Consider the following 14,179-nt stretch of genomic DNA (forward strand, 5'->3'; position numbering starts at 1 on the left):
TGGGTTTTTATGTAGTTCGTGTTGTGAACTGATGTGCTGTGCCATTGGAAGACAGTTTACACATACACAGACCTGTCGTATCTCAGTCTTATGCTAGACACCTAAACCAATATTATGCTCTCTTGCTATTCTAAAAGATTCCAGTCTGTGCGGTGTGTTTGTTCAGCAGAAACACAGCGGAGTCTAGATTTGGTTGTCATCCAACATGGATTCTATGGGCACAAAGGACCATTGATTATATTCCCTCAATGCCGCCAAAGCGTGGATGATGGAAAAGAGCTGTTACTGCATCCATAAGAATCCATTGTTTACATGCTCGTTAATAAAGCATCTACATTGAAAAGTCAGTGAAGGGGACCTCAGCTGACCTTTTTATTCTCCTGGACCTGAACAGTACAGAACATTTTCCTGGAGCCATGCTTCCTGCATACAGGAGGATAAGGTCCCCAATTGTGCTATAACCACAATCTGGAGGGCATTTGTAACAGTTTAACTTTACGTCCGTCCCCTCGCCCCGACCCGGGCGCGAACCAGGGACCCTCTGCACACATCAACAACAGTCACCCACGAAGCATCGTTACCCATCGCTCCACAAAAGCCGCGGCCCTTGCAGAGCAAGGGGAACCACTACTTCAAGGTCTCAGAGCAAGTGACGTCACCGATTTGAAAGGCTATTAGCGCGCACCACCGCTAACTAGATAGCCATTTCACATCCGTTACACATTACCCCGTCATACTGAATGAACTGCCTTGAGATGTATTTTACAGTAGTAGTACGTGGTATACAACTTCTTCAAATCTATCAAAGTACCGCTGTCCAATTCCCCTCTTAAGACCTGTTTTTATGAAGGTTGTTGGAGTAGTCAGATGTACTGTAAAGAGGAAGGTCCTGGCACCATTTGGTTCACAGGTGGAGGCTTGATACTGTAAGCATTAATGTCAGATAAGGTCACGAAGAACTTGTTTCTACTGATCAGTAAAGAGATGCTGCCTAACTCTGTCGTCCGAGTTAACCATCTTTTACACTGCTACTGTTGACAATGACAGCCTGAATTATAACTTGGGATTTGCGTGCGTTACGCAACTAGTTTTCACATTAATCATTCACTGGTGTCAATGAGACTTGACAGACATCAAGTTAGGATTCGGTCTGAACACCCAATTGAGAAATGTTGTTGAATGTTCTTGACGGAGACAGAGTCGTCTCAACACCCCCGCACTGATGGAGGTGAATCAATCCAAACATTTGGATAGAGGAAACAAGCGTTAGGTAAACGAAACAGATGTTTAAACTCTACCATTCAGCTCTCTCTCCATCCCGCAGATGTTGCATTTTTTATGTTCCATGACTAATCCAAAACCAAAGAGCAGAGAAGGAGCCGGCCCATCCCAGCCCATAGGTAGACCCTTCATACCTGTGGTTTGATCCACCTAGTCGATTTGTGCCAATCAAACAAGATTACAAAGAGAGATGGAATTTTCTAAGTGGAGAGACGCTACCTGGCATCAACAAAGTCATCACTCATCCTTGCATTCTTTCATGACGTGCAGTAAGACATATCCAAACTAGGTCCAAGCCTGCACTCTGTTACTTAAGAGTACATTTGCAACATATGTGTTATTCAATTGGAGAAAAGTAAACTGGACTGGAGTCTGTTAGACAAAAGAGAGTCACACTCTAGTGGTGCAGAACAGAGATGAAAGACAATATATGTCTCCGCCGGCATTCCCAGGCTTGTGTTTCTTTCTTGGCTCTGAATTATGTTCTTTTTGCTCCCTCAGGGACATCCCCGATTATAAATCTCTGGGATACGATGTATTTCCAATTCCTAATGGTTGGAAAGAAGGAGGCAATGTGTGTCGTTCTCAGTAAGCGACATTACTTCTGTCTGCATAGATTTGCTATATCTCTTAATAACCGGAAAGAAAGTGACATGGTAAGTTTGTCTAGAACTGTTAAGTCCACTGTAACAACCAGTAGAGCTCTGAGAAGGAGCCCCGTGACCCAGGGCTGGCTAACTGGCCCAGAATCAGGTCCTGAAAACGTAATCCATTAGTCTGAGGGTTTGAGTATGGTTTACTGAGCTTGTCCCTGATCTAAGAACAGCCAGTCACAAGCTTCCCCTTCTGCCTGGACTGAACATTGACATTCTTGTCAAAATCTGGGTTTGATTAGCCTTTATTGGAATGGTTTATATATATTCACGTGTGTGTTAGTCTTTATCTCATCCTTTCCCCTTTTCAGCAGCCTCAGAGGGCATTTGTCATCCGTTTAAAGCTGGTGCAGAAAGACCACATCAACAGAGAGGGAAATGGTGAATCACTTCAGATGCTCATACTTGCTATGGCCAGTGCCAGAAAGGAACCAGCCAAAGAAAACACATTCTCAAGTCCAATGGCCCCATTTCTCAAAGTTAGCCCATTTTCCCATTTGTCTTTCCTCAGACAGAAGATAGCCAAACCAGGGTGACCCCTTAGGAATGTCCAGGTCAGTCACAGTCACGGATCCTGTGGACTCAAACGATTGTAGAGACATGGAAAATGTCACCAAATGCAATTCCTTGCCTTCAGAAAAGCCAACTTGGCTATGGTGTTATCAGTCTTTTCCCAATATTATATCGTACACTTATAGGTTTAGAGTTATGAGAGACTTCGATCGTATTTTCTCACCATGTTTGAATGCTAGAGTATCTCAATGTGAAGAGCAACTCTGGCCTGGGGGACAGGAAGGGTTGTTACACTACAGGAAGTAGAATAGGTATTTGTGGGTCTGTACACTCAGCTGTGGCCTGAACAGATACAATCAATCAATCAATCAAATGTATTTATAAAGCCCTTCTTACATCAGCTGATGTCACAAAGAGCTGTACAGAAACCCAACCTAAAACCCCCAAACAGCAAGCAATGCAGGTGTAGAAGCACGGTGGCTCGGAAAAACTCCCTAGAAGGGCCGGAACCTAGGAAGAAAAAGAGAGACAAAAAAAAGAGAGCGAGAGAATTAGAGAGAGCATACTTAAATTCACACAGGACACCGGATAAGACAGGAGAAATACTCCAGATATAACAGACTGACCCTATCCCCCAGACACAAACTATTGCAGCATAAATACTGGAGGCTGAGACAGGAGGGGTCGGGAGACACTGTGGCCCTGTCCGACGATACCCCCAGACAGGGCCAAACAGACAGGATATAACCCCACCCACTTTGCCAAAGCACAGCCCCCACACCACTAGAGGGATATCTTCAACCACCAACTTACCATCCTGAGACAAGGCCGAGTGTAGCCCACGAAGATCTCCCCCACGGCACGAACGCAAGGGGTGGGAGCCAACCCTGACAGGAAAATCACGTCATGAACTCAACCCACTCAAGTGGCGCACCCCTCCTAGGGATGGCATGGAAGAGCACCAATAAGCCAGTGACTCAGCCCCTGTAATAGGGTTTGAGAATCCCAGTGGAGAGAGGGGAACCAGCCAGGCAGAGACAGCAAGGGCGGTTCATTGCTCCAGTGCCTTTCCGTTCACTTTCACACTCCTGGGCCAGACTACACTCAATCATAGAACCTACAGAAGAGATGAGTCTTAAATAAAGACTTAAAGGTCGAGACCAAGTCTGCGTCTCTCACATGGGTAGGCAGACCATTCCATAAAAATGGAGCTCTATAGGAGAAAGCCCTGCATCCAGCTGTTTGCTTAGAAATTCTATGGACAGTAAGGAGGCCTGCGTCTTGTGACAGTAGTGTACGTGTAGGTATGTACGGCAGGACCAAATCGGAAAGATAGGTAGGAGCAAGCCCATGTAATGCTTTGTAGGTTAGCAGTAAAACCTTGAAATAAGCCCTAGCCTTAACAGGAAGCCAGTGTAGAGAGGCTAACACTGGAGTAATATGATAATTTTGGGGGGTTCTAGGCAAGATTCTAGCAGCCGTGTTTAGCACTAGCTGAAGTTTATTTGGTGCTTTATCCGGGTAGCCGGAAAGTAGAGCATTGCAATAGTCTAACCTAGAAGTGACAAAAGCATGGATTCATTTTCTGCATCATTTTTGGACAGAAAGTTTCAGATTTTTGCAATGTTACGTAGATGGAAAAAAGTTGTCCTTGAAACAGTCTTGATATGTTCGTCAAAAGAGAGATCAGGGTCCAGAGTAACGCCGAGGTCCTTCACAGTTTTATTTGAGACGACTGTACAACCATCAAGATTAATTGTCAGATTCAACAGAAGATCTCGTTGTTTCTTGGGACCTAGAACTAGCATCTCTGTTTAAAAGTAGAACATTTGCCGCCATCCACTTCCTTATGTCTGAATCACAGGCTTCCAGGGAGGGCAATTTTGGGGCTTCACCATGTTTCATCGAAATGTACAGCTGTGTGTTGTCCGCATAGCAGTGAAAGTTAACATTATGTTTCCGAATGACATCACCAAGATGTAAAATATATAGTGAAAACAATAGTGGTCCTAAAACGGAGCCTTGAGGAACACCAAAATTTACAGTTGATTTGTCAGAGGACAAACCATCTACAGAGACAAACTGATATCTTTCCGACAGATAAGATCTAAACCAGGCAAGAACTTGTCCGTGTAGACCAATTTGGGTTTCCGATCTCCAAAACAATGTGGTGATCAGTGGTATCAAAAGCAGCACTAATGTCAAGGAGCACGAGGACCGATGCAGAGTCTCGGTCTGAGGCCATTAAAAGGTAATTTACCACCTTCACAAGTGCAGACTGAAGCATTTCGTATACATTGTTTGTCTTCAGAAGGGCAGTGAATTGCTGCGCAACAGCTTTTTTTAAATGTTGAGAGGAATGGGAGATTCGATATAGGCTGATAGTTATTTTATATTTTCTGGGTCAAGGTTTGGCTTTTTCAAGAGAGGATTTATTACTGCCACTTTTAATGAGTTTGGTACACATCCGGTGGATAGAGAGCTGTTTATTATGTTCAACGTAGAAGGGCCAAGCACAAGAAGCAGCTCTTTCAGTAGTTTAGTTGGATTATGGTCCAGCATGCAGCTTGAAGGTTTGGAGGCAATGATTATTTTCATCAATGTGTCAAGAGATATAGTATTAAAAAACTTGAGTGTCCCCCTTGATCCTAGGTCCTGGCAGTGTTTTGTAGACTCAAGACAGCTGAGCTTTGGAGGAATACGCAGATTTAAAGTCCGTAACTTGCTCTCTAATGATCATGATCTTTTCGTCAAAGAAATCCATGAATTTATCACTGCCGAAGTGAAAGCCATCCTCTCCTGGGAAATGCTGCTTTTTAGTTAGCTTTGCGACAGTATCAAAAATACATGTTGGATTGTTCTTATTTTCCTCAATTAAGTTGAAAAATAGGATGATCACGCAGCAGTGAGTGCTCTTTGATACTGCACAGTACTGTCTTTCCAAGCTAGTCGGAAGACTTCCAGTTTGGTGTAGCGCCATTTCGTTCCAATTTTCTGGAAGCTTGCTTCAGAGCTCGGGTATTTTCTGTTTACCAGGGAGCTAGTTTCTTATGACAAATGTTTTTTGATTTTAGGGGTGCGACTGCATTTGGGGTATTGCGCAAGGTTAAATTTAGTTCCTCAGTTAGGTGATTAACTGATTTTGTACTCTGACGTCCTTGGGTAGGTGGAGGGAGTCTGGAAGGGCATCTAGGAATCTTTGGGTTGTCCAAGAATTTATAGCACGGCTTTTGATGATCCTTGGTTGGAGTCTGAGCAGATTATTTGTTGCTATTGCAAACATAATAAAATGGTGGTCCCATAGTCCAGGGTTATGAGGAAAAACATTAAGATCCACAACATTTATTCCACGGGAAAGAACTAGGTCCAGAGTATGACTGTGGCAGTGAGACATGTTGGACAAAACCCACTGAGTGGATGATGGCTCCGAAAGCATTTTGGAGTGGGACTGTGGACTTTTCCATGTGAATGTTAAAGTCACCAAAAATGTGAATATTATCTGCTATGGCTACAAGGTCCGATAGAAATTCAGGGAACTCGGTGAGAAACACTGTATATGGCCCAGGAGGCCTGTAAACAGTAACTATAAAAAGTGATTGAGTAGGCTGCGTAGATTTCATGACTAGAAGCTCAAAAATTGAAATTTGCTATTGTGAATGTTAGCAACACCTCTCTGCCTTTGCGGGATGCGAGGGGAATGTGGTCACTAGTGTAAGCCATGTTTCAGTCAGGCCAATCACATCAAGATTATGATCAGTGATTAGTTCATTGACTTTAACTTCCTTGGAAGTGAGGGATCTGACATTAAGTAGCCCTATTTTGAGATGTGAGGTATCACAATCTCTTTCAATAATGACAGGAATGGAGGAGGTCTTTATTCCAGTGAGATTGCTAAGGTGAACAGCGCCATGTTTAGTTTTGCCCAACCTAGATCGAGGCACAGACATGGTCTCAATGGGGATAGCTGAGCTGACTACACTGACTGTGCTAGTGGCAGACTCCACTAAGCTGGCAGGCTGGCTGGCTAACAGCCTGCTGCCTGGCATGCACCCTATCTCATCGTGGAGCTAGGGGAGTTAGAGCCCTGTCTATGTTCGTAGATAAGATGAGAGCACCCCTCCAGCTAGGATGGAGTATGTCACTCCTCAGCAGGCCAGATGGTCTCTGCCGGTCCATATGGAAGCAGAGACAGAATATTGTATGTGTGTGTCTGTGTGTGTGTGTGTGTGTGTGTGTGTGTGTGTGTGTGTGTGTGTGTGTGTGTGTGTGTGTGTGTGTGTGCGCCCACGGCTAAAGGTTAATAATGAGAAGTGAGGGAGAAAAAGTAAGGTGCCCTCTTTCCTGGCAGGAGACCGTAGCAGTAGAAGATTAGTAGAAGCATGTGTGATTGGCCTTGAATACAGACTGGTGAATCTGTTGATACCTTTACAGTGTTGTTAATCCCAAATGGAAATACAAGCTGCTTCTCAAATGGACTAATTTGGATGTCTGCAAACAATTTGACACTGGACATTATAATTTCTCATCTAGCTCTGGATTTATTGTGTGTGTATAAGACACTGCTTTTATTGGCAGTCACAGTCCTCTTGTGTGTGATATACAGTATATTTTATTTTTTTAATAATACTTCAGCATTTATCAGTACTGAGCAAACAAGTCTAACTCTCTTGGTGATCTGACTGTTCAGTCCCTATTGACTCAGGTACACACAGACCAAGCTGACACACACACAAGCAGACAGGCACACACACACACTGTGCCAACAGGTGCCTCGTCAATCACTCTAGCAGCAACAGACAGCAGCCCTGAGTAGTGGATCCTTCCTGCAGACGGCTGCCAGGTCTGACACTCCCCTCTGCACCCATTATCCCCCCCGTTCCCCCTTGATGTTTACCTCTCTGACAGTCTGGTCATTTCCACTGGCACACACAGGCCTGTCTCTCACCGTTCCACACTGGCACTGTATCAGAGGGCTCAGCAGCAAATATCATCCCAGTCACTGAGAGCTGACAAGGTATCCTATTAGCTTAGGAGCGCAATGGAAACTGGAAAGTCAAGGAAACGTTAGGATGCATCATTGCATCAAGTCTAAGATCCTGTTACATCGAGACACACTCAAGGACAGACAAAGCGAGACTAGTTTCACTGCCCTGCATCCTTGCAGAAACCGAGCACCGATGAAGCTTCTGTTTTAATCAAATGGCCACCTGGACTATTTACATTGACCCCCTTCCCCCCCTTTTTTTTACACTGCTGATACTCGCTGTTTATTATCTATGCATAGTCACGTGTACAAACTACCTCGACTAACCTGCACCGCCACACATTGACTCGGTGCCTGTACCCCCTGTATATAGCCTCGTTTTTGCTATGTCATTTTATTGTTACTTTTAATTTTTTACTTTAGCTTATTTAGTATTTAGGATGGAAGAGGAGGGTGGAGGGGGTAGAGAAGGGTGGAGGTGGATGGAAGAGGAGGGTGGAGGGGGTAGAGAAGGGTGGAGGTGGATGGAAGAGGAGGGTGGAGGGGTAGAGAAGGGTGGAGGTGGATGGAAGAGGAGGGTGGAGGGGGTAGAGAAGGGTGTAGGTGGATGGAAGAGGAGGGTGGAGGTGGATGGAAGAGGAGGGTGGAGGGGGTAGAGAAGGGTGGAGGTGGATGGAAGAGGAGGGTGGAGGGGTAGAGGAGGGTGGAGGTGGATGGAAGAGGAGGGTGGAGGGGTAGAGGAGGGTGGAGGGGGTAGAGGAGGGTGGAGGTGGATGGAAGAGGAGGGTGGAGGTGGATGGAAGAGGAGGGTGGAGGGGGATGGAAGAGGAGGGTGGGAGGGGTAGAGGAGGGTGGAGGGGGTAGAGGAGGGTGGAGGGGGTAGAGGAGGGTGGAGGTGGATGGAAGAGGAGGGTGGAGGTGGATGGAAGAGGAGGGTGGAGGGGGTAGAGGAGGGTGTAGGTGGATGGAAGAGGAGGGTGGAGGGGGATGGAAGAGGAGGGTGTAGGTGGATGGAAGAGGAGGGTGTAGGTGGATGGAAGAGGAGGGTGGAGGGGTAGAGGAGGTTGGAGGGGGATGGAAGAGGAGGGTGGAGGTGGATGGAAGAGGAGGGTAGAGGAGGTTGGAGGGGGATGGAAGAGGAGGGTGGAGGTGGATGGAAGAGGAGGGTAGAGGGGGATGGAAGAGGAGGGTGTAGGTGGATGGAAGAGGAGGGTGGAGGGGTAGAGGAGGTTGGAGGGGGATGGAAGAGGAGGGTGTAGGTGGATGGAAGAGGAGGGTGGAGGGGGATGGAAGAGGAGGGTGTAGGTGGATGGAAGAGGAGGGTGGAGGGGTAGAGGAGGTTGGAGGGGGATGGAAGAGGAGGGTGGAGGTGGATGGAAGAGGAGGGTAGAGGAGGTTGGAGGGGGATGGAAGAGGAGGGTGTAGGTGGATGGAAGAGGAGGGTGGAGGGGTAGAGGAGGTTGGAGGGGGATGGAAGAGGAGGGTGGAGGTGGATGGAAGAGGAGGGTAGAGGAGGTTGGAGGGGGATGGAAGAGAAGGGTGGAGGTGGATGGAAGAGGAGGATAGAGGAGGTTGGAGGGGGATGGAAGAGGATGGTAGAGGAGGTTGGAGGGGGATGGAAGAGGAGGGTGGAGATGGTAGAGGAGGTTGGAGGGGGTGGAAGAGGAGGGTGGAGGTGGATGGAAGAGGAGGGTAGAGGAGGTTGGAGGGGGATGGAAGAGGAGGGTAGAGGAGGTTGGAGGGGATGGAAGAGGAGGGTGGAAGAGGGTAGAGGGGGCTGAGTTGTTACTGGGAGATGGGTGATCTGATAATGCATCTGTGAGTACAATACCATGGAATGCAAAAAACTGCCTGCCTCTCACTGCCCAGAGAAAAGTGGGTCACTCAAGCACACGTCCTTATCTCGCTAGACTAGAGTGATGTGCTCCAGGTGCTGGAAGTAGTATACAGAGTACTGTGCTGTACAGGAGTTGTTTTCCTCCAGAGGTATAGTAATCCTGACTTGAGAAATCTTTTCAGTAGCTTGGGCTGTTCTATTGTTCTGATCTACAGTGCAGAAAGTATTCAGACCCCTTTTTCCACATTTTGTTACGTTACAGCCTTATTCTAAAATTGATTCAATTGTTTTTTCCCCCCTCATCAATCTACACACAACACCCCATACTGCAGAATCAGACGTTTTGAAGGTTTAGGCATTGATTCTGAATGGTTAAGTTCTGCAACACTCTAGCATAACCCAAGCCTACTTGATGGCAATAGCGCTCACTGTTGCCCTTAGTGGCCAGTTTTAAAGTCATCTCCTCCTTACCTGGACAGACGTCTAATTTCGCAGTGGATCTTGAGCGACCAGTGTGACAGATAACCTGCTGACTGCTGGATGGCAGACAGACACACTGACACTGTGTGCCAAAAGCCCTTCCTCCCAGTCTGTCCCATTCCATCCACCTGACCGCCTTCCTGGAATGTGTCAGTTTATCCCATTTCCAGCCCATCTGGTAGAAGTGCTTAGGGCTGTCAGCCAGGGAGCGGCCTGCTATTCCTGTGTATGGCCTGGATGTCAGGTCTGGATTCCTGGAGCACTGAGCCCAGGGTAGGGGGCCAATGGTTCCTCTCCCCATATACCTGTGGCTGTATCCCCATGACCGATCGCCACATCCTGCCCCCCCTGCCCTGTCCCGTCCTATTAATATCTAGGTCTGGTGTAACCCAGCCATAGTGACAACTGTATAGCTCTTATCCATTCTCCTGTCATTGTTGATGGATTTTGTCTATTGTAGATTGTGTCAGTGAGATGGATGAAGTGGGAATTCATTGCCTTGATATCGTGTCATAAAGCATGCAGAGTATGCAGACGTCAGGCCATATCGTCACTTCCTCTCAGTAGATTTACGGAACGCTATGTTGACCCCCATATGTTTGTTGCCTTTCAACTGACGCCCGTCGTGCATAAACAAACAGGATGTAACAGAGGTACTTCCGACATGTCTCAAAAGAGGGGTGGTCTTGTTACCGTAGATACTGAATGTACTGTAGCTACAGCTAGTACTGTATCTTCATGCCAACTGTTTCTGTTCAGAATGCACTCCATAGAATACACATCTTGACTGATCTGAGTCCTGTGTCTCTGTGTTTAGATGAAGCTGCCGGTGCTGCTGCTGGGTCGTTCAGCTGACCTCAGGCCTGGTGAGTTTGTGGTGGCCATCGGCAGCCCCTTCTCCCTGCAGAACACGGTCACCACAGGTATCGTCAGCACCACCCAGAGAGGAGGCAAGGAGCTGGGCCTGAGGAACTCTGATATGGACTACATCCAGACGGACGCTATCATCAACGTGAGTGATACATCCACATCATCAGCACACACACACAAGCAGCTGTCACACAGGTTATTTAGTTGTGGAACAGTTATTTGTGGAACATTTAGTTGTGGAACACAGCTGTCAGTGCAGGGCATTTATTTGTGGAACATTTAGTTGTGGATATTTAGTTGTGGGACATTTAGTTGTGGATATTTAGTTGTGGAACACAGCTGTCAGTGCAGGGCATTTAGTTGTGGATATTTAGTTGTGGAACACAGCTGTCAGTGCAGGGCATTTAGTTGTGGAACATTTAGTTGTGGATATTTAGTTGTGAAACACAGCTGTCAGTGCAGGGCATTTATTTGTGGAACATTTAGTTGTGGATATTTATTTGTGGAACATTTAGTTGTGGATATTTAGTTGTGGAACACAGCTGTCAGTGCAGGACATTTAGTTGTGGATATTTAGTTGTGGAACATTTAGTTGTGGATATTTAGTTGTGGAACACAGCTGTCAGTGCAGGGCATTTAGTTGTGGAACATTTAGTTGTGGAACAATTAGTTGTGGATATTTAGTTGTGGAACACAGCTGTCAGTGCAGGATATTTAGTTGTGGAACATTTAGTTGTGGATATTTAGTTGTGGAACACAGCTGTCAGTGCAGGGCATTTAGTTGTGGAACATTTAGTTGTGGATATTTAGTTGTGGAACACAGCTGTCAGTGCAGGGCATTTAGTTGTGGAACACAGCTGTCAGTGCAGGGCATTTAGTTGTGGATATTTAGTTGTGGAACACAGCTGTCAGTGCAGGGCATTTAGTTGTGGAACATTTAGTTGTGGATATTTAGTTGTGGAACACAGCTGTCAGCGCAGGGCATTTAGTTGTGGAACATTTAGTTGTGGATATTTCGTTGTGGAACACAGCTGTCAGTGCAGGGCATTTAGTTGTGGATATTTAGTTGTGGAACACAGCTGTCATTGCAGGGCATTTAGTTGTGGAACATTTAGTTGTGGATATTTAGTTGTGGAACACAACTGTCAGTGCAGGGCATTTAGTTGTGGAACATTTAGTTGTGGAACACAGCTGTCAGTGCAGGGCATTTAGTTGTGGAACATTTAGTTGTGGATATTTAGTTGTGGAACACAGCTGTCAGCGCAGGGCATTTAGTTGTGGAACATTTAGTTGTGGACATTTAGTTGTGGAACACAGCTGTCAGTGCAGGGCATTTAGTTGTGGATATTTAGTTGTGGAACACAGCTGTCAGCGCAGGGCATTTAGTTGTGGAACATTTAGTTGTGGATATTTAGTTGTGGAACACAGCTGTCAGTGCAGGGCATTTAGTTGTGGAACATTTAGTTGTGGATATTTAGTTGTGGAACACAGCTGTCAGTGCAGGGCATTTAGTTGTGGATCATTTAGTTGTGGAAAATGTTGTTGTGGAACACAGCTGTCAGTTCAAGGCATTTAGTTGTGGAACATTTAGTTGTGGAACATTTAGTTGTGGAACACACAACAGTAGCTCCCCCTTATTTTCCCCTTTAACCTGAATGTTGTTACTTTTCAGTATGGGAACTCTGGCGGACCCCTGGTCAATCTGGTAAGATATAATTTCTTATTGATAAGAATTACATCTTTCAGAATGGTCTTAAAGGTCCTATTCAGCCATTTTTATCTCAGTATCAAATCATTTCTGGGTAACAATGAAGTACCTTACTCTGATTGTTTTCAGTTCAAATGGTCAAAAATATACTAAAATAGCTTCTTAGCAATTAGCAATTTCTCAAGCAAGAATTTAGCTAAAACGGTCTGGGAGTGGTCTGAGTGGGGAGGGGAAAGCTGAAAATGTACTGCTATTGGCAGAGAGGTTTGGAAGTCTCTTTCTTATTGGTCTGCTAACTAATTTGCCACCTGGTGATGTCACAAGGCAGGCCAAAGCTCCATCCCACCAAAACAGGCTGAAATTTCAGGCGGTCTTTTCAAACAGCTTTTTAAACCATAAGGGCATTATCATCATTTTCGCAATTTCACAGTGTTATTCCAACCTCATAGTGTGGAAATATATATAAAACACAGGAAATCACGTTTTTAACTGCACTGGGCCTTTCATTGTAAATCTATGACAAATCTGAAGGATGTATTTGAATAATGTGTGTTGTTTCTGTCTTCAGGACGGAGAGGTGATTGGGATCAACACACTGAAGGTGACAGCAGGAATCTCCTTCGCCATCCCCTCAGACAAGATCCGTCAGTTCCTGGCAGAGTCCCATGACAGGCAATCTAAAGGTACAGATTACCAATCTAAAGGTAGGGCTGTGACGATTATGTAATTTTGGGCTAACGATAAATTGTCACGCAAATGACCACGGTTATTGTCATAGTTGTCATTTTTTTCAACAATTGTTTTGAGCTTGTGATGCATCATAAATGAATGCATCTTTGAAAATTACCAATGACATACCTAATGAATATAACGCAGGTTTGGTGAAACCCCTGTTTAAAAAATATAGATATTTTGACTGTGCCGTTCTGCTCATAAAACCAACTTTACCCTCTTCATGTATAAAATAAATAAGTACAAATAAAATAAACAAAACTGCTATTGGGTTAGTTTTATCTACTTGAAAATAAAGTTTCAAAATATATATATATATATAATCTCCCCCTCTTAAAATGGATGTATTAAGACGATTTTGGCCATTTATTTTTAAGTTTACGGTTATTGTCGGTTAGACCAGGGTTTCCCAAACTCAGTCCTGCCCCCCCCCCGATTATTGTGCCAGACCTATCTAAAGTTTCATGGCTTTGACCAGGTACTGTATATTGAATTGTCAATGTTTATCACCATGTGCATGCTAATGCATCATTTATCCTCTTTTCTTTAGGGAAATTATCAACAAGTAAGAAATATATCGGCGTGAGGATGATGACTCTCACACCAATGTAAGTTTCAGCCAGCCTGGTTCATCTTGTGAATGAAATTCTTCCAAATACCTGCGTTACATTAAACACATCTCTGTTTTCATTGGTTCCTTTCCCATAGGCTTGCAAAGGAGCTGAAGGAGAGACAATCAGACTTCCCCGATGTTACCTCAGGGGCATATGTCATCGAGGTCATCCCAAAAACACCAGCTGAGACGTAAGTACTATCTAGAACCTGAAAGGGTTCTTCGGCTGTCCCCATAGGAGAGCCCTTTGAAGAATGGGTTCTACGTGGAACCCAAAAGGGTTCTACCTGGACCAAAAAGGGTTCTCCTACAACCCTTTTGGAACCCTTTTTTCTAAGAGTGTACTGAAAACAGAACAGTTAAAGTCCTCGACCTTAGATGAGGACAGGAGCATTTAATGACTCATTTGGTAGTTGGCGAAGTCTCCATCCCTCTCATAAAGGTTGCTAAGAGTTCATTGTCGTCTACTCTTAAAATTAGACTGGCCTCATAGCACAATGATTTAGCA

The 14,179-nt window shown here is 45.3% G+C and overlaps 1 protein-coding gene across 2 annotated transcripts in view; it reads left to right on the top strand.

Annotated features, from left to right (window-relative positions):
* The window catches only part of htra1b (HtrA serine peptidase 1b), a 33,860-nt gene that overhangs the window by 18,609 nt on the left and 1,072 nt on the right, over positions 1-14,179 (top strand). The window contains exons 4-8 of one of the 2 annotated variants that reach the window (XM_055898340.1): positions 10,566-10,760; positions 12,291-12,323; positions 12,895-13,030; positions 13,609-13,666; positions 13,767-13,862. In XM_055898340.1, coding sequence (XP_055754315.1) covers positions 10,566-10,760; positions 12,291-12,323; positions 12,895-13,030; positions 13,609-13,666; positions 13,767-13,862 — 518 coding nt within the window. The remainder of the gene's footprint in view (positions 1-10,565; positions 10,761-12,290; positions 12,324-12,894; positions 13,031-13,608; positions 13,667-13,766; positions 13,863-14,179) is intronic. The other variant, XM_055898424.1, reaches the window with a different exon arrangement.

Source organism: Salvelinus fontinalis, chromosome 1, assembly GCF_029448725.1.
Source record: "Salvelinus fontinalis isolate EN_2023a chromosome 1, ASM2944872v1, whole genome shotgun sequence".
In the NCBI taxonomy this organism is placed as follows: Eukaryota; Metazoa; Chordata; class Actinopteri; order Salmoniformes; family Salmonidae; genus Salvelinus; species Salvelinus fontinalis.